The 16,556-nt window shown below is 37.2% G+C and overlaps 3 protein-coding genes across 3 annotated transcripts; 1 reads left to right on the plus strand and 2 right to left on the minus strand.

Annotated features, from left to right (window-relative positions):
• Positions 1-594: 594 nt before the first annotated feature.
• LOC130950816 (26S proteasome regulatory subunit 6A homolog) lies at positions 595-4,948 on the minus strand. Its single transcript, XM_057879404.1, has 10 exons — positions 4,659-4,948; positions 4,159-4,275; positions 3,802-3,909; positions 3,480-3,671; positions 3,206-3,397; positions 2,737-2,855; positions 2,518-2,605; positions 1,345-1,464; positions 1,123-1,263; positions 595-869 (listed from the first exon to the last, which is right to left on the minus strand). The coding sequence occupies exons 1-10, from the start codon at positions 4,773-4,775 to the stop codon at positions 792-794; spliced, it is 1,272 nt and encodes a 423-aa protein (XP_057735387.1). The 5' UTR covers positions 4,776-4,948; the 3' UTR covers positions 595-791.
• Positions 4,949-5,682: 734 nt separating this feature from the next.
• Positions 5,683-9,548, plus strand: LOC130947755 (serine/threonine-protein phosphatase 7 long form homolog). The gene is made up of 5 exons (XM_057876459.1): positions 5,683-5,847; positions 7,008-7,723; positions 7,809-7,899; positions 8,019-9,042; positions 9,204-9,548. The coding sequence occupies exons 1-5, from the start codon at positions 5,770-5,772 to the stop codon at positions 9,359-9,361; spliced, it is 2,067 nt and encodes a 688-aa protein (XP_057732442.1). The 5' UTR covers positions 5,683-5,769; the 3' UTR covers positions 9,362-9,548.
• A 94-nt stretch (positions 9,549-9,642) lies between these two features.
• On the minus strand, positions 9,643-13,112 carry LOC130949440 (uncharacterized). Its single transcript, XM_057878160.1, has 4 exons — positions 12,524-13,112; positions 11,147-12,139; positions 10,233-11,048; positions 9,643-10,067 (listed from the first exon to the last, which is right to left on the minus strand). The coding sequence occupies exons 1-4, from the start codon at positions 13,110-13,112 to the stop codon at positions 9,643-9,645; spliced, it is 2,823 nt and encodes a 940-aa protein (XP_057734143.1).
• Positions 13,113-16,556: the final 3,444 nt, after the last annotated feature.

A 16,556-nucleotide genomic window follows, 5' to 3' on the forward strand; every position in this document is an offset into this window, starting at 1 on the left:
GTCAAGCTCCACATTATTGAGCTAAACTTACAGCTTTCCAAGCTCGAGGTCATTCAACTCCCACCCAACCCTAAGTCTCTGATGGAAACAGGAGTGAGAAAGTGGGAAAAATAGAGAAGGTTGAAGAAAAGTAGGGGAAGAATCAACATATCAATTTTATTTGTTCGAAATATAATTCATTTAGCAAACCACAAATTTAAATTCACCTAGTTGGTGAGTGTTGGGTGTCCCCCGCATTCTTTTAATCAGATGTTGCCGTTGTCTAGATTTTGCTGATTTAAGAGCATTTAGTTGGAGAACAATTTGAACACCTTTAATGGTAAATTCCCATGGGAAGAATTAGACGTCGTCTTCATAAACCATGAAATTCAAATTACCATGAAATTCAAATTACCAACAAAACGATCATAATGGAAATGAGAATTTAATTGATCCTGGTAAACATATGGTGTCTTAACAATTTCCAACCTTTGTTGACACCTCATTGTTATACTCGTATGAAACGGATCCCGCCTCTTGTCTAAAGGGAAATCCAATCAATCTGATGATTTTTTATGTGATTCGTTTGAGTTTACTTTTCTCCAACAATATATATCTGATTCCAACCCAAGCACATCTAATTTTTTAGCAATATTCCAAACAAATTCCAAGATAATGTACTTTTAGAAGACGGTGATATTCGTATGCTATTTGGTTAAATATAATTTAAGAGTAAAATTTGCAATAAATTGAAAACAGCAAACAAATGTCAAACATCAAATTTGCTGAACTAGCTTGATCCAAAATCAAGCTTATGCATAATAATTCAAGCTTGCCTTTTTCTTTGCTTGGACTTGGATGATACCTTCATTAAAGTCCTCGTGGTTCACCTACAATCCGGGAACAAAAAGATCATGATTATTCCGACATCAATTAAGCATAAACATGGAATAAATTATTAGTTGGTCTTTAAAATTCAGCAGCAACTGTAGCAGCAAAACATAAAGAATTGCAATAATAATGACCCCAAAAAAAGTAAAAAATAAAAACTGACTTGACAAAAATGTCGACCCCTATTATACAAATAGATTAATCATGATGTTTGAATTATTTAAGTTGTTGCATAGTTTGAAGAAAACAAACCTCAGTAGCATCACGCCTTAGGGCTAACATTCCAGCCTCAACACAGACAGCCTTAAGTTGTGCTCCATTGAAATCATCTGTGGACCGAGCAAGTTCCTCAAAGTTTACATCCGGATGAACATTCATCTTCCTCGAATGGATCTAAATTAACAATGTGAGAGAATTCAGTAAATGCTGTTACAAAGAAAAGATTGTCAGCAGATAAGTTGGAAGACAACAAACCTGCAGAATTCTAGCTCTTGCTTCTTCAGTTGGGTGTGGAAATTCAATTTTACGATCTAGACGACCAGAACGCATAAGAGCTGGGTCAAGAATATCTGCCCGATTTGTGGCTGCTATCACCTGCAATTTAAAAGAATAAATGAGAATGACACTTAATCTACATCATAAATAAACATAATTCCTATAAGAATGATGGCAACTTCTAAATCAAATTGATCACGATTCAAGGTGTTGCAATATAAACTACCGAACTAGGTTCCAAACATAGGTTTTAAGCAAATATAATTTATAAATTATAAGATTGTTACGCTTAACCCAGACACATCAAACATCTTTAGAGCCTTCTTTCCCCTTCAAAAGCAACCTATTTAGCACAGATTCGCTAATGGTGCCGGCACGGATACGCCACTGACACACGATGGATACGGCAAAGGAGCGTATCGGTGACACGTCCTCTTGCAGTGTGGAACTTCCATGAAGCGGTCACGAATCTGAAGCAAGTCCGACCCGAGTTGGATGTTTTAGCAAATCTTTCTGCTGGGCTACAACTGATTGAGTGATTTCATGGCCCGATTTCCCCCCATTTTAATTTTGAAATCTTTAAAAAAAAATCGAAACCTAGATTTAAAAATAAAATAAATCAAAACCTAAGCATTGTTAGTTGTTACTGTCTTCCTTCGGTGGCTCACTAGCTCAGCCGTACTGTTGAGAATGATGCATTGCTATTGAAGAAGATACAAGGTTGAAGAAGTGAAGAACTACACACTGTGTGTACAGTGCGTTTCTCGTTTCTCGTTTCTCTCTCTTATTCTTTTATTTGTTTATTATTATTTTAATATATCAATGAAATTGAAAGGTCTCTGAGTAACTTCAATTCAATGTCTCTCTCTTTAATAATTGTAGAATTTTAAGACTTTTTTATGCAACTATATTGTACTCTTATATTTACAATATGATATTTTATTAATTTAATATATTATTTAAATTTTAATTCACAACGTATCCTAAACGTGTCGTATCCAAAATTTTTTAAAAAGAACATGTCGGCGTATCCGTGTCGTGTCATGTCTGTATCGCGTGTCATATCCGTGCTCTAGAAAGCAGCAGCAACAACAACAATAATAATCACATAAATAGAGAAAAGATAAATATAGATAAGAATTCTAGACAAACCTTAATGCGATCGTCACTGCTAAAACCATCAAGCTGGTTGAGCAATTCTAACATTGTTCTTTGTACCTCCCTGTCTCCACTTACTTCACTGCAATTAGCCAAAGAAACATCAAGAAGTTACTAACCCATTATAGTTGAACCATGAACCAAGAAACACTTATTTAACAATGGAGACAAAAAGATAACTGCAAATGTATCTAAATCCTTCTTGCATAATACCTATCAAACCGCTTTGTACCAATTGCATCAATTTCATCTATAAATATAATGCATGGGGACTTCTCTTTTGCTAGTTGAAAAGCATCACGGACGAGTTTGGCTCCATCTCCAATAAACATCTGTACAAAAGATAAGGTTAGATAATCCTGATAAGAACTAAGAACAGATACCCAAATATAAACTATGAACAGCATTCACAAAATCTAGAAGTAGAACAAGAAGTAAATAATCATCATATAATTAGAGCATTTACTTGTCATATTCAAAATAGATCATATGTAAATTTTCAGCCAAAAAAGACTCGAGCATAATAAAAAAAATCCAGTTCTAATGTAGTAAAAAATCAGCTAGGTAAGCTAAAGACACTACTGATTCAAACAATGATGAATTTATTATTCATGGAGGAATTGATTTTTTTTTGTTGTTTTTTTGGGGGGGAGGGGGGGGGGGGGGGATTTGATGGTCATACCTGAACCAACTGTGGGCCTGCTAACTTCAGAAAAGTAGCATTTGTCTGTGCTGCGCAAGCACGTGCCATTAATGTTTTCCCAGTCCCTGGAGGTCCGTATAAGAGCACTCCCTTTGGTGGACGAACACCTAACTTCTGGAACCGCTCCTTGTGTGTCATTGGTAAAACAATGGCTTCTACTAATTCTTGGATCTGTAGACACCAACCAAGTTTCCTTCACGAAAGTTTTAAAATATGAACTGCCTCAATATATTGTGACAAGACTAAAGCTCACCTGCTTCTCTAGCCCACCAATGTCATTATAATCCTCTGTTGGTTTTTCGTCAACTTCCATGGCTTTAACTCGAGAATCATACTCAGAGGGTAGGGTATCCAAGATCAAGTAACTATCCTTGTTAACACCAACCAGATCACCCGGTTTCAACTTGTCAGGGTCAACGAGCCCAACAACAGGAAGAAAGATGGTCTGCAGTGAAGGGGAGTGTTTAAGTTTATGGTTTCTTTAAATTCCATCAAGGGATTTTCATAGGCTACTAGTGTAACACTGAATACAATGATACAGGAAAACTAAATATTGAAATTAACATCCATTTCACCTGTCGCGTGGATGTCTTTAGCACAACACATTTCCCCTTCCTTTGCGAGTCGAGATCAATATTGGCACCATCTTCCTCAGCTTCATCTTCTGGGTTCATTTCCAATATCTAAATGCAGAATAATATCATGTCAGACAGTCAGAGTTAAATCTAAGAAGAATGTTAAAAATTAGGAATAGTCAGAGAACACCATAATACATCCTACCCCAATCATTCACTCAGAATGACAATTCCAAATTTAACTCCAAAAAGATTTTCCTATGAGATATGTTAGGCACCAACATATTGGGAAAAAATAAATTTTTCAATCACTAATCAATATAAAGCAAACTAGGAGCAGCAGTAACAGTTAATGACCTCAACAATGTTTCCAACAAGGTAGGGCAACTGCTTATTGAGCTTAATCTTCTCCTGATTCTCCTTTATCTTCTCCTTGTACGATTCCAACTCCAAATTCGTTCTCTGCAACTCTTCCTAAGTTTCAAAAAAAAAAAAAAAGATTCAGAAAATTCAACAAACCCAATAACCTTCAAAAGCCCCAAACATAACAGTATCAAACTTTCGCATAACGAAAGAGTCATTTTTCTTTCTTTTTTTGGTTTCAACTTTTAATTACTCAACAAGTGAAGCCAACACATTCATATTATGTTACTAGTAGATAACCCTCGATTGACAAAGCACGGTCGAACCAACTCGAAATCCTGGAAATAAAGAACACGGAACTCATGTGGATAACAGAAATCTCGAGTTTTAGTTGGAAATAGCGAGATGCAATGCAACGAAGAAAACCCTAACGGAACAAAGATGAAAGGATCGATGAAAAACTAGTGAAATCGGAAGCAGAGAAAGAGAGGAACCTTGAGGATGCGAATCTCGTTGTCGAGTAAGCGAGAGGCTCTGACGATGTCCTCGGTGGTCATGTTCGCCAGCTGGTCATCTTCGAAGCTCGTGTCTTCTACCATTGCGCTCGCCATCTTTGTTACTGCAGCTTTTTCCCCTTTTGGGATTGAATTCGCGAATTAATGGAAGTATATATCAGGGAAAGATGAAAGACCGGCAACAAGAGAGGTGTGCAAACTCTTTCCAGAGAAATATAGTGATATTCTCAACTGCTCCCCTTTTTTGTTTTCGTAGGGAAGAAGAGAAGTAATTAATCACAGAATTTTCCCCGTATTTTGTGTTTTTTTTTTCTTTCTATTTTTTTAAAATGTTTTGGATTGGAGAATTTCGATTGAGTGGATTTTTTATTTAAATAAAAAAATATTTACCAATTTAAATAACAATACAAAATTTTTATCAATTTATGCATCTAGCTATATTTTTATTATTTATAGTTGCAAAAGTGAGAAAAGGGGATCTTAAAATTCAAGACATTTTTATTTTTGGAGACTGCAAAAATGTATTAGATATTATCATCTATTTTCGTTTGCCTAGACTACGAAAATGAACCAAGTCTCCTCTCTATTTATGTAATTTTTTTTTTTTTTTGCTAAAATGAGTACTCAAAAATTTTTCTCATTTTGTTTGCCCCATCAGTGAAACGCTTTTTATTTTCAATATTGGGGCCTTGGGTGTGTATTAGAAGGATATGGGGGTGGGGGGTGTAAAACACGTTTGTGGTGTCAGGGGATGGGAGTCGGACCCTGCGAGTTAGGGGCCAGGAGACGCACCCTCCGAGTCCAGTGCTCAGCGTGGAGAGGGTGAGGGAATCGGACCCTCCGAGACGGCTTCAACACGGACCGTCCGAGTCCTGGTAGGGTGTTGTCGCACGGTCCGAGTCCAGTGGTGAGATGGACACGCGGCGAACCCCCCTTGCTTCCCAACTCGGTGGGCAACGGTAGAAAGAGAAAAGCTAGCTCTCCTACCATCCGAAACCCAACATTCAAACCCACCAACCTTTCTTCCTCAAACCCTTCTTCTTCATCTCTCTGTCTCTGAAGTTGCATGCTGGTGGAGGAGCAACAATAAATGGGAAAAAAATCAAAAATTAAAGATGTTGATCGATCTGAGCTTCATATTATTCACTATCTCAATGATCCTGATTATGTAAGTAATTTTTGAATTTTTTGTGATTTATTTTAATTTTTTATAGTTATAATTATTAAAATATAAAATTTTAATATTATGGTTGTTGTTAGATAGATCTGCAGTTCAAGAATAGAATGATTATGAGTAATTTGTTTAGTAGTATTAGTTAGATTATTTTAAAATATATTGAACAGATTAGTAATTGTATTTATGATGATTAAAATTTTTTGTATGATTATATTGTTGTTGACATGCATTTGAAGAACATAGATGAAATGAGTATGACTCAGTCTTAGTTTTCATTGTTTGTTAGATTTCTTTAAAATTATTTTACAGATTGATAATTAATTATGTAAAGCATGATTTTAGGAAATTTGTTATGATTATGTAGAAGAATAGATAGAATGATTATGACCAATTTATTTAGTAGTATTAGTTAGATTATTTTAAAATATTTTGAACAGATTAATAATTGTATTTATGATGGTTATAATTTTTTATATGATTATATTGTTCTTAGACATGCATTTGAAGAACATAAATGAAATTAGTATGAGTTGGTCTATGTTTTCATTGTTTGTTAGATTTGATTAAAATTAGTTTACAGTTTACTAATTATGTAAAGCATGATTTTAGGAAATTTGTTATGATTATGTATAAGAACAGATAGAATGATTATGACCAATTTATTTAGTAGTATTAGTTAGATTATTTTAAAATATTTTGAACAGATGAATAATTGTATTTATGATGATTATAATTTTTTATATGATTATATCGTTCTTAGACATGCATTTGAAGAACATAAATGAAAATAGTATGAGTTAGTCTTAGTTTTCATTGTTTGTTAGGTTTGTTTAAAATTAGTTTACAGATTAATGACTATGTAAAGCATGATTTTAGGAAATTTGTTATGATTATGTAGTTGTTAGAGAGATATGTGTAGTTGAATAATATAAATTAAATGGATATGACTAATTTTTGAATATTTGTTTGGTTCTATTTAAATATTTTTTTTACAGATTATGAGTTATATATATCATGATAAGCAAATATGTTATGGTTATGTTATGTTATGTTGTTGTTGTTCTTTAGTTTTGAGTTTTTGGCTGTAGTACTATGTAGGAACATATTGTAAATTTTTAATAAATTTATGTAATTGTTATGGTTTTTTGTAGAATTCAAGAATGTTGACATGTAACCATCCACTTCCTCCGGATCGGTACAATGAAAGGGTGGAGGATCATCTAAGAATTACCGGGTTCTATCATGCATCTCAGATTGGCATAGTGCAGTGTCAGAAAGCATTGGTAAATGCTCTAATTGAACGGTGGCACCCGGAGACACATACCTTCCACCTGCCCATTGGTGAGTGTGCTGTGACACTTGAAGATGTAGCTATGATCCTTGGTCTTCCGACAGATGGTCTTCCGGTCACGGGGATGACAATGAGCAGTTATGAAGCGTTGGAGGCTGAGTGTTTGCTTCAATTTGGAGTTGCACCGCGTATGTCTGACTGTAGATCTAGTTGCATAAAACTTACCTGGCTGCGTGATTTAAAAGAAAATTTACATTTGGTTGATGATATCAGTATACAGAGGTATGTGAGGTGCCATATTATGTTGTTGATAGGGACGATCTTGTTTGGGGATAAGTCTGGGGCAGGAGTGCATTGGAAATTTCTACCCTTGTTACGTGATTTTGGTAGCATTGGTCAGTATAGTTGGGGAGCGGCATGCCTGGCACATCTGTACAGGGCATTATGCCGGGCATCCCGTTATAACTGCAAGGAAATAGATGGTCCACTAACACTTCTACTATGTTGGGCTTGGATCAGGATGCCTTACCTATCGCCGCTACCTAGGGAACCTCGAAGTTTTCCACTAGCAAACAGGTAATAATTTGTTAGTTATGTCCCCGTATGTTGATATTTATGATTCATTTAATGGTAGCTGAGGTAATTGCACATATCATCATAGGTGGCGGAACTGGGAGCGTGGTGACCGACGATTTAGATACCTGAAGTTAGCTCACTTTAGGAGGTCGTTTGATGAACTTCAGGAAGGGCAGGTATGGGTCAATGAAAGTGGTATTAGTTTTATGTTTAGGGTCTGAGACATAATTATACAGCATTGTCTTTGTAATTGGCTTTGTGGACTGTTATGATGAGGTCCCTTTATTTTTTGCAGTTTGTTTGGGTTGCTTATGCTGTGGATCGGGTGGATCCTAACATCATTCCACCTGAAATCTTCATGCAGTCAGTGGTTTGGAGTGCTACAGTTCCGTTGGTATCATTTGAATGTGTCGAGTGGCATGCTACCGATAGAGTTAGGCGACAGTTTGGTTTGGTTCAGGGACAACCTAGTCAGGAGGGGAATCTAGAGAAGGCGCATGGAGAAACCCTGAAGGGTCCAAAGAATCTTAATTGGGCCACGGAAGCAAGTCATTCAAAATGGGTGATGCATTGGTCAAACAGGTATAACTACATTCTCTCTGAGATTCCGATGCCTTCACATGATCTACTAGATACTTACATGCATTGGTACCGAACAAAATATGGGGGCCACTTGAACTTGTCAATTCTTGTGGGTCAAGAGAATGATGAAGGTGATCAGGATATGGAGGAAGGTGATAAGGATAATGATGATGGTAATGAGGATACCGATGAGGGTAGTCAGGATATGGATGCTGACAATCAAGTGGAGGAGTCACATTCGCCGCATATATTACCTCCAACACCGGTTCCAGAAGAACAACCTCAATCGTCAAGCCATTATGTACCTCAGACACAGTTCCCCCCATCAGTTCCACTCAGTCAACAATATTGGGGTACCTCACAATTTGAAACGGGAGAAGGAGGTTCCTTTAGCCAGTTGCTTGAGTTGATGTCTGCAGACCCTGGACTACCACATTATGGCCAACAGCCTGACCTCATGGCTGGTAGGTATTCTTTGGATGCGAGGTTCCCGGGCAATACATCGTCAGTGGCTTCTGGGGGGTTTGTGTCGGTTGACTCTAGTAGGAGTGATGACGGACGTGGAGCTTTTTTTAGTCAGCATCCTCACCGTGTATCCATGGGACTCATTGAGGAAAATGATAACACACTCGAGAGGGAGACAGATGCGTATCTAGTGGATGACCCGGAGGACCAACAGGATCATGATGACGATGACATAGAGGAGTTTGAGGAGGATGAAGAGTCTCGTAATGATGGTACTATGTTTTGTATTCTACTTTGCATGTTGCATTACTTTTTTATTTTTTGTTCATAACTGGCATCTATTTTTTAGTTTTAGTAAATCTTCCGAGTATTTATGTCTTGCTGTGATTTCCTGATGCGCTTAATTTAATTATTTTTTTTAATTTCTATACAGGTGTGGCACGCACCCCGGATGAAACCTCCAAAGGTTACAATCTGAGGATTGATCCACCACGTCGCAGTGCTAGTCGGTACACTCCATCGGTGTTCAAAAAGGCGGCCAAGAAATGCAAGAACTTAGTCAAGGATGTGAAGTGGGCCATGAGAAAGTAGTTGTCTTTTATTTGTTGTATTTAAGTTGTCGTCACGTGGACCATGTTCTACTTATGTAGTATGTTGAGAGTATTTATGTTGTATGATTAAAGTATCTATGTTGAATGGTTATCGTATGTATGTTGTATGGTTGAAGTATCTACATTGTATGTTTAGAGTATTTATGCACTAATACACTGTTCAGGTATTGTTAATGTTGAGTACGCATTACGGTACACGTGTTGCACACTTGCAATTTATTGTTTATCATTTGTAAAAGCAGATTGCACAGGACAGGCCGTTTAACTTCCGAAAGCAGGTTCAACCGGACCGGCCGGTTCATTTAGACAATCCGAGTGAATCGGACCGGCCACATCAATTATACAATCAGATTGCACCGGAGAGGCCGGTTCAGTAATAAAATCATGTTGAACCGGACCGGCCGGTTCAAGTGTGCCATGTGGTTCAACCGGACCGGCAGGTTCATTTAGGTCGTCTATATGAACCGGACCGGCCACATCAACTATACAATCAGATTGCACCGGAGATGCCGGTTCACTAATAAAATGTGGTTCAACCGGGTCGGCCGGTTCAAGTATGGAATGTGGTTCAACCGGACCGGTCGGTTCATTTATGCAATCCGAGTGAACCGGACCGGAAACATCAATTATACAATCAGATTGCACCGGAGAGGCCGGTACACTAATAATTTCATGTTGAACCGGACCTGCCGGTTCATTCACGAAAACATAAGAAAACATAAACCGTTTTAGCATTAACACATCAGAAAAACATAACATAATGTTCCACATATAAAGTCGAGTTCTATCATAATGACAACCCATTACATAATACGGACGTTCTACACCTACCACAATGTGAACCTACTGACCATCTCCGTCGGCAGCTCTACCAGCTGCCTGACGGCATCTACTACGACTGTGGCCCTCAGCTCCACATAGCGTACATCGCCTAGGACGACGTAGCATCCGCGTGTCCATCTCATTCAAGAAACGCGTCATCCTCGGGCGCCCTTTCGAGACACGTCTCAGATGCGGATTCGGTACGTAGCGAGGACCGTTGTACGCAGGCCACGTCGTCGGGTTACCGAGTGGCCTAAATCTTGCTCGGTACACCCGCCGAACTTGGTCCATCTTATACACATCATGCACATATAGCTTCCAATCCAGTCGCTGGTTTGCACAACATGCGAACACATGTCTGCAGGGGATCCGGTCCACCTGGAACTCACCACAGTCACATCGATGGGCGCGTAGATCGACTGCAAACACCATACCGCTTGGCATCTCACGCACCTCGAATACTTCATTCTGCCGGTCAAAGCAACTGACCTGTATGTTCCCGGACGCAAGTTGGTTTGCATGCAACTTCGAGGTCACCACTTCGGAGAACACATGGCCAGCATTAATACGCGCTTCTGCCTCTGCTCTTTTCCTGGTGAAGAGCTCGTTTAGCCTGTAGAATGTTGCCTTGACAAGAGCAGTAATAGGAAGATTGCGTGCACCCTTCAACACTGAATTGATGCATTCCACTAGATTCGTTGTCATGTGACCCCATCGGTATCCACCGTCAAACGCCAATGCGTACTGTTCACGAGGAATTCGGGTTAACCAGTTGGTATACGCTTCCCCCCGTTCCCGTAATCGCTGGTAACGCACTTCATACTCCCGCACCGTCCTGGAATATCCTAGAGGAAAGCAAAACGAGAATAAATTAAATAACCCACAAACAAATATTAATATTTAAGTACAGTTAATAAGTTACTTAAATTTACTAAATTATTACCAATGTTGACGACCAACTTTTGGAGGTACGGTGCCTTGAATTTCCGCAGAAAATTCGACTCTATGTGCCTGATACAGAACATATGAAAAGCTCTAGGAGGTGACCAGGCTCCATTACTCCGTTCCACAGCTGCATTGATGGATTCATGTCGGTCGGATATCAAACCCACACCATCCCGAGTGACAACATGTTGACGCAAGTTACTAAGGAAAAAGTGCCACGCATCAGAAGTCTCTCCCTCGACAATAGCAAACGCAATTGGGACGATGTTGTTGTTGCCATCCTGTGAAACTGCGACTAGGAGACAACCCTTATACTTTCCGTACAAGTGAGTCCCATCCACCTGGACAACTGGCTTACAATGTCTGAATGCCCTGATACAGGGGTAATAACTCCAAAATACTCTATGGAGTACCCGAATATGACCAACCAAGTCATCGCCTTGGTAGGCAGGCATAGTCTCAAAATGGACAACAGCTGATGGCTCCTTATGACACATGGCCTGAAACCATATTGGCAACGCTTCGTACGATGCCTCCCAACCTCCAAATATTTTTTCTACTGCCCTTTGCTTAGCCAACCATGCTTTCCGATAGCTTACAGTATAGTTAAACTTCGATTGCACTTCTGCTATAACGGACTTTACCTTTAAGGAGGGATCAGCCTCAACCAATGGCTTTATTGCTTCTGCAATTGTGATGGAGTCCAGCTTCGCATGATCCTGTGAAATGGTGGCTCTGGTGCAAGTGTGGCTACCATTATACCTCCTTATAACCCAACAAAACTTCCTGCTGATCAGACTAACCCTGATAAGCCAATCACAACCTGACCCATACTGTGTACACTTGGCATAAAATGTCAAAGGCTCAGACTCATACACCCGGTAATCTACGCTTCGTCGTATGGTATACTCTTTTACTGCCTTAATAACAGCTTCCCGGGAACTAAACTCCATCCCAACAGCAAATTCACCATCTGCGACAAGGGGAACTTCTGCCACAACAACAAGCACGGGAAAAATTTCAATAAATCCATATATATTTCAAAACCATACTAAATCAATATTAACTGCATCAACTATGACATAAATCCGACCCAATCGTAAATAATAATAAAATATTAAATTCTATGTTCTATATAATCCTTTAAACTAACGTTATATGTTTCAAACATTACTAAACACATATGTTGACTTCTATTTATTTAACTTCCTACTATATTTTAATTTTTTTTTTTACATAGGATCACCTCAACCGATTCAATGTCTAACACATACATGACATCAACGCATGGTTAAATAATGGGTAATAAATAATAATTCATTCATAAATAATTCAACAAATTAATTAAAAAGACAATTATTTTTTATTAACGTACCTGCAGTCATATATTCCGGAAACTCCGGAACATGCATGGCTTCCAAGTCCAGAACTCGCATGAATGAAGGCTCCCCAAACGGCATATCGTTTGCGAGTGCATCTGCCACCTCTGTCACATCTGGATCCATATTTCCCTCACCATGATCGTCATCTCCATCTGCACCGACACATTCGTAGTGGCTTTCGAACTCTTCTTCACTTTCACTATTATAATCTTCCCGTAGAATGTTTCGGTCTGCCTCAGATTGTTCAAACTCAACATACAACTCGATAAACGAGATCTGCGCCCGGTTTTCAATATACATCGAAAACATCTCCTGCATGCTCGCTTCGTCCGTCACATATCTTGGTTGAAACTGGATAAACCCACCAAATACCGGTACGGGATATCTGTATAGAACACAGGATATTTTTTTTGCCCTCTCAGAATCAATCTTTTCACAGATCAAACCTTTCAGTTCTTCAAAGGAAATGATAAAAGGAATAACAACATCTATTGGATTCTCACAAACAAATTTTACCCCTTCAGGTGTATCCAATAAAATTTGACCAAAACAATACACCTTTATTAGTACTCTATCACTCATTTCTCCTACTAACAAAAAAAAAAATCAAACTAACTCCACCCTCTTCTTATTTTGAAGAACCACACAACAGATCCAGAAGAAGGAAACAGAGAAAATAAGCGGCGCACAAGATGGGGGAAGAAGAAGGTAACCTAACACTAACTCGTTGCACACTTTTATATAGCCTATATACTCAACTCGGACCATCCGTTTCCCCCCCCCTTCTCGCAGGGTCCGTTTCCCCCCCCCTGCTCGGACCGTCCGTTTCCCCCCCCCCCCCCCAACTCGGACCGTGCGACTCCGGTTCAACGTTGTTGCAACACTGGACTCGGACCGTCCGAGTCCTTCTCCATGAGCCTGCCAACTTTCTGCCCCACATCCTTGTCAAACACATATACAAACCATATCCGGGAGAAGCACCCATCACACCTCCATATCCCAAAAAATTAGCCTCAGTGAAAATGTACATTCAAAATTTTTCACATTTTAATATAATTTGTATGGTTCCATTGAAATTATGTCTGCGTGTTTGTATTATATCTAATTGTAAGGATGTTTGTGATGGGATTTGATTCAAATTTTAGAAAAAAAATCATCCCATTGAATTTATATATAAATTGTTCAATTTTTTTATTTTTAAATTAATTAAAAAAATAACATGTTCTAATCATATCTTAAGATTGGTAAGAAATAGGGAGTATGATAAGATAAGATTTAGAACTATTCTATTTTTAATTTTATTCACATACATTTTTAAAACTTAATTCTATTTTATTGACGGGTTGAAAGATAATTCTATCCACATCTTAAAGTTTTCAACCCTACTCGCATCCTATCAGTAAGAAAATCAATTTTTTTAAACAAATATAAAATTCAATCATTTCATATTTCATATATATTAATAAAATAAAAAATTAATTCAAATTAATATTAAAAATAATAAAATTTTAAAAAAATTCAACATAAAATTATAAATAACATAATTATCAAGTTCTTAATAAAATTAAAATAACATAAACAAAGATAAATATTTTGTCATTATTTTTCTAACTCCAAATTTTTGCACTATTAGTCTTTAAATAACAAACGTATTAAATTAGTAATTTAAATAATTAGCTTAATGGCTACGAGGACTAAAAGTGAGTTAAGTTGAGTTGAGTTAAACCAAACTCAAGCTTGACTCACGAAAATTGAACTTGACTCACGACTCAACTCATTAACAATCGAGCCTATTTTTTAAGCTTAAGATTGGCTCACCGAAAGCTCATGAGCCGACTCGATCTCACAAGTTGACTTAAATAACAGGAACACAATTTATAATTTTATATCAATAAATTATAACTTATATATAATAAAAAATATTAATTTTATATATTGCGTATCTATTAATTATGAATTTTTATTTATATTCTACATCAAAATTATATAAAAATAATTATAAAATTTTAAATAAGAACAGTAATATATATATATATATATATAAAATATTAAAAGTATAAACTAAATGTATATAGAATATGTGTATTAATATATATATATATATATATATATATATATATATATATATATATGTATATAATCGAACCAACTCACGAGCTAATAAGTTAAACTTATCCAAACTCAAGCTTGGTTTATTCAATTTATAAGCTTAATTCTGGACTCAAACTTAGCTCATCAGCTCACAATTCAGCTTATTGAGTTATTAACGAGTTGAGCTCGAACTGACTCATGAGCTTGCTTGATTCACTTTCAACCCTAACGACTACTTTACATTTTATAAAAAGGAGTTCGTAGATTTAACTCTACTTCCTTCACTATACATATAATTTTTAAATATATATTATATAATATATTAAAGGTTCAACATGACAAAAGAAAAAATATTCATTTAATTTTTTCCACTTGACAGTCACATGTTGATTATTCTAGTTAGAGATGTTCATGGTCGGGTGAAATCAATTTGTTCTAATTCAGACCTGCCTCTAAAATATATACCGGATCTATTTTTTAGACTTTAGCCCAGTCCTATACCCGATGAAACCTAAACATTTTCGAGCCACAATTATACCAGGTCTAAATCGGGTGAAAATCGGGTCTTTATAGATTTAACAATAATTTATATAAAAAAACTTATTTATGATGTACTTATTTATAAAGAGAAACTTGCTACCAAAAAAAGTTGATATTCATATTTGAATTTGAATTTGTCCATAAATTCTAATTTGATACCTTTTTTTTATCTATTTTCTAATTCAACAAGTGTGATTAAAAATAAAACAATAAGCTTATAATTAATATATCATAATATTGAAATTAATTTAAAACATATATATCGTTTTTAGTTTTTTTAAGGTGCACATAAGTCGGAGGAAGCTGGGTTTGCCTTTATTCAAATCCGACTCGAAATGATTAGATCTATTTTTGAGACTCTTACCTAATTCTAGATCTAATAAAATCACATTAAATTAATTCCTAAAATATTCGAGATCGAGCCGAGTCTTCGAATCGGACCGAACCGAATTATGTGCACCCTTAATTTTGGTCATTCATACAATATAATATTAAAAAAATAATTTATACTATCACCGTGTTTATTCAAGTAGAATCAATACCAAAATTTTTTTATTAAATCTAAGGAGTTGATGTAACTTCTACAAAAATATATAAAATAAAAAACAAGCCTCAAAATTAATATTTATACATAAAAATATGAAGAATTGTTATGGTGATAACTACGGGAGTGGGTGCAACTTTTTCATTAGGTATTATTGTTCTGCTGACGTACACTTTGTATTTGTACTCCTATAGTGGGATTTATGTAGGAAATTAATTTTGAAAGTGTTACGGATCCAGCCCACGGATCTATGACCCGGGATTGAATTCAAATCCGGCTATCCGGGTCCAACCCGTCTCGCTCTCCTAGAAAGCCCAAAAGCCGGCCTTCTAGAATTTCTAACCGACTTTCGAATTCAAACGTTTTCTTTATCTTAACCAGACAAGATAAGATAAGATAGCTACCATCACATATAAATAGAGGACCCAGGTCCCCCCAGGTATTCATTCATTCACCATACTTTCTACCTCTTAGATCCATTCTGACTTGAGCGTCGGAGTGTCTTTGCAGGTACCTCCCCCCATTACTCCAATCAAGTGATCCAGCATCCGACTCGACCCGCAGGTTTCCGACCCATCACTCAACCCGTACCGGAGGCATCCAGTACATTGGCGCCGTCTATGGGGAAAACTTACGCCGGTCAAGTCGGAATGGCGGACGAACGTGAAGAGCATTCCATAAGCCACCAATATAACTCCCGAACACGAAACCCTACTCCTGAACACCAAGAAGCCACGCTCCCAGGGAGGATAGCAAGTACTGTCCATAACAAAGAAAACAACCCCGCCAAAACCCAGAATCCCGAGAATCTGAAAGACAAGTCAGCACAAATAATCCGAGAACTCTGCCAC

The sequence above is a fragment of the Arachis stenosperma genome, chromosome 9 (genome assembly GCF_014773155.1).
Source record: "Arachis stenosperma cultivar V10309 chromosome 9, arast.V10309.gnm1.PFL2, whole genome shotgun sequence".
Lineage (NCBI taxonomy): Eukaryota > Viridiplantae > Streptophyta > Magnoliopsida > Fabales > Fabaceae > Arachis > Arachis stenosperma.